The 10,930-nt window shown below is 38.2% G+C and overlaps 1 protein-coding gene across 2 annotated transcripts; it reads right to left on the bottom strand.

The window, feature by feature from the left end:
- Nucleotides 1-1,118: 1,118 nt before the first annotated feature.
- On the bottom strand, nucleotides 1,119-10,438 carry MS3_00004515 (uncharacterized protein). Of its 2 annotated transcripts, XM_051212441.1 has the most exons (7): nucleotides 9,648-10,438; nucleotides 9,491-9,615; nucleotides 9,095-9,459; nucleotides 7,582-7,857; nucleotides 5,678-5,881; nucleotides 3,580-3,843; nucleotides 1,119-1,464 (listed from the first exon to the last, which is right to left on the bottom strand). In XM_051212441.1, the coding sequence occupies exons 1-6, from the start codon at nucleotides 10,364-10,366 to the stop codon at nucleotides 3,580-3,582; spliced, it is 1,953 nt and encodes a 650-aa protein (XP_051072626.1). In that variant the 5' UTR covers nucleotides 10,367-10,438; the 3' UTR covers nucleotides 1,119-1,464. The 2 variants fall into 2 exon arrangements, with proteins under 2 accessions (XP_051072626.1, XP_051072627.1); XM_051212442.1 differs by having other exon boundaries at nucleotides 9,095-9,615; nucleotides 9,648-10,369.
- Between the last annotated feature and the right edge of the window lie 492 nt (nucleotides 10,439-10,930).

The raw sequence follows: 10,930 nt of genomic DNA, 5'->3' as shown, positions 1-10,930 counted from the left end.
AGTGTCGCGATTAGGTCTGTGCACGACCGATCCTTACGGAATCCAGCCTGTTGATCTCGAAGTTGGGTGTCTACTGAATCTTTCTCTCGGTTCAGCAACACTCTGTTGAAAACCTTTCCTGGTACTGATAGTAGCATGGTGCCTCTGTAGTTTTCACATTTGCTCAGATCTCCTTTCCTTAGTAATTTGATTAGATATCCTTTCCATTCTGTTGGCACTTGTTCCTCTTCCCAAATCTTCCCGAATAGAACGTGGGACATGTTTGTGGCTGAGTTTCTGTCTGACTTGAGTGCTTCAGTTGATATATTATCAGGTCCTACTGCTTTAATACTCTTGATTTGTCTGATGGCCATGTTGATACGCTCGATCGTTGGTGGAGTGACATCTATAGAAAAATCTTTGTGTGCTGCTTCGATGTCCGGTGGATTCAATGGAGCCGGCCTATTCAAGATCATCAGTGTTCTTACCCACCTGTTTTTCTGTTCCCTAATCTGTCATTGTTGGTTGCATAACATTGGAAAACATTCATTGTGATTCCCTCCTTCTTTGTTTTGAAGGACGCTTTCATGATCCTGAGTCCATGAGATTCCCATCCTATAAGTGCTTTACTTGCTTCCTTGGACAGCATCAGAACAACTCCCTGAGCGTGTGAATCATTTTCTTCTTAGTGACTAGAGTACAGCAGCATCTCTTCCAAATCTATTTTTTTCCGTCCAGCTAGGGTTTAGTGGGTTTCACTGATTCCGAGCACTGTCAAGTTTATCTCCTCAGTTCCGTAGATATTGACCGGCCCTCCCGGTCTCCCATATTGTCCGAACATTTTATGTACCTATAAAAATTGTTGTTCTGGTTGTTAGAAGGAGCATAGACCTCATGACTTCCGAAGAATCTCGGCTTTCATCATGAGGGGTCATGATTCTTCCTTCAACACAGAGGGCAGAGTTTAAACGGTTTAATTAGCTTAATCTAGTTAGCGTTTTTTTAGCAAGGTTTTTTTCTACGGGATGGGGTCGGTGACTCCATGCCCAACCCTCCTCCTTTACCAAAGCTTGAGACCGGCAGTAACTCTAGAAGAGCTACAGGCGAACTTTAAATAGGTAGTTGTGTACGAATTATTATTTAAGGCAGTCTACGTTGAGTGTTAACTCTTATTATTAAGACATCATTAAATACAAACAACTGAATCCATATACATTAGTGGGTAAGAGTTTATGACATTCTAAAGAATAAGTAGATTATCATTTGTAAACCATGGAACCAAGAAACAAAAAGGCAGCAGTCCAAGTATACATTTGGCAAAGAGATGTTTTATTGAAAATGATAATTAGACAAAAGCATTCACAAATAAATTGTAAATAATTAGTGTAAAAAGGTGGTATCGAAGTTATTTTGAATATGAACGGAAGAAAATCTCCAGTTCATTAAGCTACATATTTGGAAAATTCATCCTAAGCAATGAGTATGCTGAGAAAACAAAACAAGAAATTACTTGTCAGTATTATGATAAAGAAAACTGAAATAGTAAGTCAACAGAAAAATTCAACTTCTCGCAAATTTCCTAAATATCATTTATTAGTTACGCTGTTTTACAGTTTCAATAGATTAAAACTAATTTTAGTGTTAGTTGTATTCATTACTATGATGTGAATATTGAAAATTTTACTTTGAGATTTATTGATTCTATTCATACTACATTATCTTTGTATAACCATAGCTAACTATCCTTCAATGCGTTCACAATGTGAAATTTCCTATTGTCCAAACTAATAAACATTAAAGTAACATTCCGATCTATACGATACACAAAGATAGTGCAAATTTAGACTAAAATCAAACCATATTATATCTACATCATTCTCAATAAAAAAACTAAAGATAAGTAGAATGTTATGCAAGAAAACTGAGTGGTGTAATGACCGGACTTGTTCTCATTAAAACTTCCATTGTATGTCTATTTTAATAACTTAATAATTATCAACCAAGACTGTAAGTAATCGAAAAGTCAGTCGTAAATTCCCTCGGATGTTTGCACAAGGTGGGACCACTAAGTGACTTATCTTGAGGTCAGACCTACTACGCAAACTTTAAAAATTGCTATGAACATTTATAGAATGAGGCGATTAGGATATCTTTACAAATGCAACTTGGAAGCTCAAAGAATTAATATTTGTAGATAAAAAAAATCACACAAACTACTTGATATGATGGAAAGAAAAGTCCATTTTCGATTGAATTACTCATAATGAGTTTTATTCAACAGTACATCCGTTTTGATTAAACGTGAGGATCATTCAGTGTAGTGAATGATCCTCAGTGTAGTGTCCCCAAATGCCCTGGTATGGCCGGGAGTGGGGTGGGCCCGCCTTCCCTCTCGAAATGCTCTTACACGGCCACGCGTATACACCCTCTGCCAGGGAAGTCCTACTCACTGTCTTCTCGTGGTGGGGGTGTTGTTTACGAAATTGAGAGGACGAAAAGCGAATGTCCGGCGCTTTAACCGGATTCCAAACCAATGGTGCACATGGGCTCCAGTATCCTGCGGGAACAAATGGCGTATGAACCAATTGTTGGTCACCGGCTACCATGGGATTGCATCTCCTTACGATGCTCCACTGCCTTGTGGGTTAGACCTTTAGGTCAAAGGCTCGGGGTGTAGCTCCCTAAGAAAGCCACCTGCTTCGGTTTGGGCACCCAGGCAGTATCACAGCCCTCACACATATCGAATGAGATTTGTGTGACGCATATCTAGTTGGTGCCTCCTTGTACCGATGTTTATGTGTTTAAATAATAATAATAATAATAATAATAATAATAATAATAATAATAATAATAATAATAATAATAATAATAATTCAGTGTAATAATTGATTTGTTTTCCCAGTATGATATTTTCTTCTGTATAATATACGATGTTCTTGTATTCCATTGACATGAACTATGCTCAGTATGTGATTTGTTATATATGTGATAACATTTTAATTATTAATCGAAATGGGTGTACAATCAATATATATATGAGTGTATTTTCTACTACGGTCTTCATAGTGTTTTGGGGTTAATAAATCATCACTTATACCAGTCTTTGTGTTCTTACTTTCGCGTCGTGGGAATTGCAGAGGTCCCTTATTCCGAGTATAAGTGTTAAATGTTTCCGACATAACAATCAGCGACGACCAGATACAAAAAAGTAGCACTAAAAGAGCCAAGATAATAAGCATTCAAACGACAAATTATAAATTTCGATAGAACAATGAGAAGACGGAGTTGATCTGAAAAATGTGATGTATTAGCGCTATACATTTCGAACAATCTGGACAAATTATAACACTACTGAAATTTTATCCAGAGAAATAATGGTCAACCTCAAACGTTTAAACAAATCTTATTTCCATCCACGAAACTCGATGGTATCGTAAAAATGCATGAATAATTCTGAGAAACACTTTAACTTACGAACATGAAACAAAACAGAACTGTACTTTTCACCATGAAAGAGGGTTAGAAATGATAAATAATCCGAGTTTCACAAATATTTAACTCATTACCAATATTTCAAACTGCTAAAAAAATCTAACTAACCTAATAAGTGCGTAGTTTTGGAGGGACAGTTGGACAGCTCTTAGAATCCAAGGTGGTATCAATTACAGGACGATATTCCAATTTTACAGCACCCGTTTTAACATCCTGATAAGACAGAGTATGTTTTCGCCAATGTTCTTCAAATGGCTTAGGCTTTTGTCCATCAATAGGTTGGGAGTAGTCGAATTCATCTAATCGATTAGGAAAGTCTTCACGTGCATGAGCACCACGCGATTCTCTACGGGCTTCAGCTCCAACAATAGTCTAAAATTACATAAAGTTAAAAACACATGAGACTTGGTATGTTTCTCACGGTAAATGTCCTCTTCATATAACTGGAAATTCAGTGACAATTATTGGTCGCTTTTTAAAGATATTTAATAAATACAATAGTGCACTTTTGAACCATATAATTGATCATGCAGCTCATAAAAGAAATAATCTATGAATGGTCAGTATTAAGGAAAACGTACTTTCTACAAGAATTCTAATAAACACTGAATGAAAATAACATAGTACTGAATATTTAGTGTGAGCACCATTTACGACTAATAAAGATGACAACATCCATCAACTTAAACAATAAAGTTCGGGAAATATACTCATCCCAATTATATAAACATTAAATACTGTTATGTGATTTAAAGTAAAATAGTGACTTCATATTGTTGATCACGGAGTTGAAAGTTTCTTTCTAGTAATTTGATTCATATCACCTCTTGATTTAAACATTTCAACTAGATCACTTATCAGTTCGATCACCCTCCGATTGTAGCTGCTAACTTAATATGATGCTAAGGCTTGCTTACCACAATGACCCAATAGAGCTGTATTAGCTGGAAAAATGTTCTTTCAGCTTCTACCATCCCAAACCGGTCGGTTGGGAAACGGTAAGACTGATGGTAGTAAGCTCATAGTCTGAGGGCGGAGGCGTACTCCTGACTGTATTGAATCGTGATGGTGGGGAGGTGTTTCCTTTAGGCAACCAGGATCTACAGAGATACTGCCTCATCACAACATAAGGAAGGGGTTTAAAAGGTCGGTATCACATCTTACCTCATGGAACTCCATGGTATGGCCTTTTGAAACTCGGAGCCAGCACACTACAAACTTCTCGCAGAAAAGCCTTGTGACCGACCTCAAACAGCTGTCTCTTGAGTTCTACAGTCACGCTTCCAGGTTGCTGTGACTACTACTAACCCAGTTTCCTTTACAAACCCCTCAAAAAGAAATATCCTTCCGTGATGTAGGCAACCGGCTAGTGACAACCTTCCTCATACTTTTAACAGAACTAGAGATTGGTTGACAGAAGGCACATAGACTTCGCACTGACTGACTGATTGACTGTGGCAGTACTAAAATCCCTGTAAGGTGCTGTAATTCTTCACCAAGTAATTTTCCATGCTTACAATAAAATTACTCAGATTTTATATCCTTGGGGTGCAGTGAAATATAAGGGACTGGAAACGTAACAAAAACAAGTGGTCTGTTTGAGCTGATACATACAATTGACTCGCTTTTTGAAGTAGCACTTAATTTAATCATATTAAGAACATAATAAGAGCTTTCTGTAATACCGAGTAAATATGAAAAGTCTAGTGCATGAATATACCATTACCTTCATCAAATAACAGAAGCAAACTCAATTTGGAGTGCGGTGAAACTGAATTGACTGTGGTGTTTTTGTTATATGGAACTATAGTTTATGGACTTAATGATCTGAAAGTTGTATTCATGACAGACTAATTGTACTCTGGAAGCCATATAGAACTAGGGAATACTGGGCAGCTGTTTTACCCTGGCACGGGACTCCTTAGCAGTGCACATCCACGGATCTGCCTACGATTCGACCCAAGACCTTTAGGTCTTACCGTTAGAATCACTGGGTCGACGTTCAATGAATTGATTTGCGATATGGTGTGGTGATTATACAATGCTATTGATGACCTATCAGTTAACGCAGTGTAAATGGTCCATATTAGTTCAACAAAAGAGCAGACTAATACAACAGGTCATAATTTTAAACCGCAAAATTAATTATGTACACCTTTATAAACATACATACGTAGCAACTATGTTATACCACAGGGAAACGTACCTGTAAAGCGTTTAGCATCAGATTCTGTAATTCTAATGCTTCCATTAGATCGCTATTCCATATTTTGCTGCGATCACTAACTTTTAAATCATTCATTCGAGAAGCATATAATTCATACATTTTTCTACAGCCCTCTTTGAGAGTAGGACCATCACGAAATACTGCAGCATACTCTTGCATTGTTCGCTGCATTTCTAATCGAACCTACGTTTTAACAGAAAATTCAACACTGTAAAATGTATGCATGAATATAGGCAAGTTGTTTGTGTGTTCGGTACATTCTTAATTATCGAAATATTCAGTAAATAGTTTCCATTTGTCAAATTTGAAATAAAGCTTTAAAAACTAGTTGCACAGACCCTTATTTTGAGGACAATGAAAAAGTGATCGCATGAATCTTCACATTCATAAGACCAGATTAGCCCTAATTAGTTAGACGCCTAAGATACCTAAATATCTACAGAATGGTATGTATGTTACTCAGCAGTCTATTTAAAGGTACTCCATGACCGAAACATGATCCACTGGGTCCAAGATACATCAATAGATTACAGGTAATCAACTGAAGGTGCCTTGTGTGGCAAGGAAGACTGGTTCAGCAATCTTAAGTTCAGAGTAAACCCTCAAGTGGGGAAGGTAATCTCAACAGATAAATGTGTAGACCTAAATCAACTGAAATAGATGGATTATATTGTATTCGTGTTATTAAGATTAGTTTAGGGAGCAACTAAGGGTGGATAGTGAAGTAACAGATTTTTCACCTGGATCAATATAAATAGATGCAGGTTCTTCGTATGATTCTCCTGCCCTCAGGATGACAGATATCATCAATTTAAGAAAAGTCCAAGTTTATCACAACAGAGATTAGTAAGTTTATTTCTTTTTATCGTGTAGCGAATCTCGAATTTAATGCTTTTTTTCTTTTTAACCCACATTGACTGTATTTATTTATTTATTTATAGCGTGATTCTCTTCCACCTGATAAAATACTATAATAAAATCACAATTGATTGATCACTGGGTGGTGATCAATGTCATGTGTGTCAAGTCCTTATTTAGTGCAGATTGAATGCTATCGATCATGTTGCAATGTGGCCACCATTTTAGGTGACTCGACACTGCGGGCACTATATATTGAGATTAGATGGTGGTTGGAGGTAGTCGATAGGAAACTCTAGACCCGGGTTTCGTGCTACTTGGCACTCGTCAGCAAGGTGTACCTGTAATTTTGAGGGAACTGGTGCTCCCTGGCGGATTCGATCCTGTATCACCCAGCTTCACAGTCAGTTGCGGCCCGGATAGCTCAGTGGTAACGTCTCTGACTGTGAAACTGGGTGATACGGGATCGAATCCGCCAGGGAGCACCAGTTCCCTCAAAATTACAGGTACACCTTGCTGACGAGTGCCAAGTAGCACGAAACCCGGGTCTAGAGTTTCCTATCGACTACCTCCAACCACCATCTAATCTCAACTATAATAAAATCCACAAAAGCTTGGTTTTTATTAAGGTCATTAATTTAAAAACTTTCAACATGTAATAATAAATAAACCACTCTGAAGAAGTCACTTACATTAAGTCACGAGACGTCAGAAATACAATTTTTCTACTCACTGGGATATAACAAAAATATATTAATTATTAACTCAATCTATATAAAACTATCAAGTCCAACCTTGGTATGAATACCTATTTCAACACGTAATCCATATGCTTAAATTCATTTCCAGGTACGGGGTTTTTACAGCAAAATGGTGTTATCAAGTGGCTCGAACCCTACACTAAACTGGGAAGTGGTACATAAAAAGTAAAGCCATACTGTCCAGTTTGAGGTGAAAAATCGGGAATATTGAAAATATCTCAGTAAAAATTAAAGAAATGCTACAAAGAAATAAAGCTAACTCACTTGTGCAATTGGATAATTTCCATTTGCGGTCCGGAGTTTTTCATAGTTAGCGATGGAGACCTCCCCGGTATCTGGTTTTAACTCTGGACCTGCGTCTCCAGGCTTATTTTTCGCAGAAATGTCAAGCGCACATGCACGACCAAACACAACTATGTCAAGTAGTGAGTTGGCACCTAGTCTATTAGCGCCGTGAACCGATGCACAAGCAGCTTCACCAGCAGCATATAGTCCAGGAACAACCTTATCTTTCTTAGCAACCGGATCATAAGTCAGCACCTACAGAGTAACGCAACATGTACTGATATAAATTCAAGTTCTTTTCAAGTACTAGCCTTTAAAGAGAATTAAGTGAGTTATTTATGTAGTAATAAAACCGAAGATAAAGTAATCACTTGTTGTTAATCGTGAACATTAATTTATTCTTATGAAAGTGTTCCGGTGTCAACGTTAACGTTATATTATTCTACTTAGACAGTTTACATGATGATTATGGACTAATCTATTCCGATAGAAGTCATGACTATCTCGAATTTACGAGAGTGATTAACAGACATGTATATAAAATGGTTGAGGTAGAGAAAAGTAAAGTGTAAATAGTGTAGGGTGAAGCATAAATGTACATCAGTTTAAGTTACTACACTTCAGACCAGTATAAAAGGAATTTATAATGGGATAAAAAGATTGTGAAAAAACTGAAAACGAGAAAAGTTGTAGGCTGGAAACCTTTCAAGATTAAACACAATGATACGCCCAAACCTTAGGAGAATGAAAACATTTGCGATCGATTTTGAGATACATCACTTAGTCTATGTATGAAGCGACTGTAATAATAAAACGGTTTCTTGTTCAAAGACGCGAAGGGTGATTGGCAAAATACAGGTCCTACTAAGTGAGGACTCATGTACACTATAGACCAACAGGAAGTTCGTAATGCACGCAACCCTGTAACGTTTTAACAAGCAGGATGATTTCATTAAGCACTTTAAAATCAAAATGAGACCTTTTTATTCGAAGGAATGGACGGGAAAATTGCGAATGGTAAATGATATGTTCGAAATTCCTTTATAGGTTGGTAATAAACATCAACTTAATATAAAGTCAGCTGACTCAATCATCATAAATAGGAAAGTGTTAATTAGTGAAACATTGCTCATCCCTTTAACTTAGTACATCTGAGTGACAAGAAGGCAGAAAATAGCGGACATTGGAAAACTGCAGTCTTTAAGTAACCGAAATGTCACCTTACATTGGATAGATACAAAACAAGTGGCACCCTTAGATTATCACTTGCGGTGCTTACAAGACATAGTTCAGCCTTATTACTTGTGAGAAATGTGCCAGATCCAAGTGTTTTTTCGTTAGTCTCTATAGTAATAAAAACTGTATACATAGCCTCTGTCTTCAAACGGCAGAGCCTAAAGGTCAACAAATGAACCAATACATTGTCAACCCCGTATAATGTGAAAAAGCCTTGCATGTCAACAGAATTTCTAAGAGAAAATCTTTAACTAACCTGTCCTTTATAGTTTGTAGGAATTCCCCCCATATTATAGTGGACGGTAGGTAACACAGGAATAGGATCCCTTGTAACATCAATACCTGCGAATATTTTTGCTGTCTCCGATATACCAGGAAGTCGACTGTGTAGTTGGTCTGCCGGAAGATGAGAAAGTTGCAAAAATATGTGGTCTTTCCTAGAGCCAACTCCTCGTCCTTCGCGAATCTCAATTGTCATTGCTCTTGACACAACGTCCCGAGAAGCTAGATCTTTAGCATTAGGAGCATATCTCTCCATAAATCTCTCTCCTTTACTATTAATGAGGTAACCACCCTCACCTCGACAGCCCTCGGTGATTAAGCACCCAGCCCCATAAATTCCTTTGAAGTTACAGGATATATCCGCACTTACCTGTGGGATGAAACTGAACAAACTCCATGTCTTGATTAGGCAACCCAGCCCGTGTGACCATTGCCGTCCCATCACCGGTACAAGTATGTGCTGAAGTACAGGAAAAGTATGTACGACCATAACCCCTATCTGATAAGAGCTAAGAAAAACGACATACCCTGTAGCGAGAACTGTATTTTTAGAACGGAAACGATGCAAAGTCCCATCCTCTAAACACACAGCAATGACACCACGACACTCGCCATTTTCCATGAGAAGATCCAATACGAAATATTCAATGAAATAAGTGGCGTCATAACGTAATGACCGGCCATATAATGTATGCAAAAGTGAATGCCCAGTTCGATCCGCAACTGCACAACAGCGATGGGCCTGACCGCCGCGCCCATAGTCTATGCTTTGACCACCAAATGCTCGCTGGTATATTTTGCCGTTCTCCAAGCGACTAAAAGGTACTCCATAGTTTTCCAACTCGATAACGGCTTGTGGGGCCTCTTCACACATGTAATGAATAGCATCCTGGTCGCCTAACCAATCGGAACCTTTGACTGTATCATACATATGGAAACGCCAGTCATCAGGCTCCATATTCCCAAGAGCAGCATTTATTCCACCCTGAGCAGCAACTGTGTGAGATCTGGTAGGAAATAATTTTGTTATAATTGCAGTTTTGAAACCCTCATTTGCGAGGCCAAAACCTGCACGTAAACCCGCCCCACCTGCACCAACAACCACCGCATCGAATGAATGGTCAATAATAGTGTATCCGCTAGTGTAACTTAGGTTTCGACATTTAAAAGACTGGTATAAGTTGGTCAAACGGTTCAACTTTGTAGCTTTACGGATGGCATTTGGAGAAAGTGCCAGATGAACCATACCGAGCGCGTGCTGTCAAAGAGCCAATTTTAAACCACTAACGTAATTTTCAGACTCAGTCTTCAGTCTTCAGTAATAAGGATAGGAGGTCTATCTACCTATAATAATCCTTGCAGTTTGTAATACTGTGGAGGTCCGATCTCGTTTTGAATATATTAACAGAAGGTGCTGATATTACGTGTTCCGGTAAAGAATTTCAGCAATTCACTAATCGGTGCGAGAAACAAAAATCCAGATGTAAACGACATGATCCCGGTTTTTGAACTTTCTTCGAATGTCCTCTCAAATGATCAGTTCTAGACGGAAGTAAAAGATAAGAGATGTTTGTAGCGGTAAATAAATCCCTAAAATAAATAGCTCTGTAAGTTTTCGACATTGGATGCTGACCATATGTTTTAGTGGACTCATCTAGCTGAAGGCGCTCGGTCAGGCATCCGCACCAGATCACGTGTGGTAACGCCGTGCTCAACATCAACCGCAATCGCTAGCCAGATTAGATCAGAGAATTCCGATATATTGGTCATCGCCAAATATACTCTTCCGATCTCCTCGACTCTGTCTTTT

Source organism: Schistosoma haematobium, chromosome ZW (assembly GCF_000699445.3).
Source record: "Schistosoma haematobium chromosome ZW, whole genome shotgun sequence".
Taxonomy (NCBI): Eukaryota; Metazoa; Platyhelminthes; class Trematoda; order Strigeidida; family Schistosomatidae; genus Schistosoma; species Schistosoma haematobium.
Note: the sequence above shows the minus strand (reverse complement) of the source record. Positions and strands in the feature narration are given on the sequence as shown.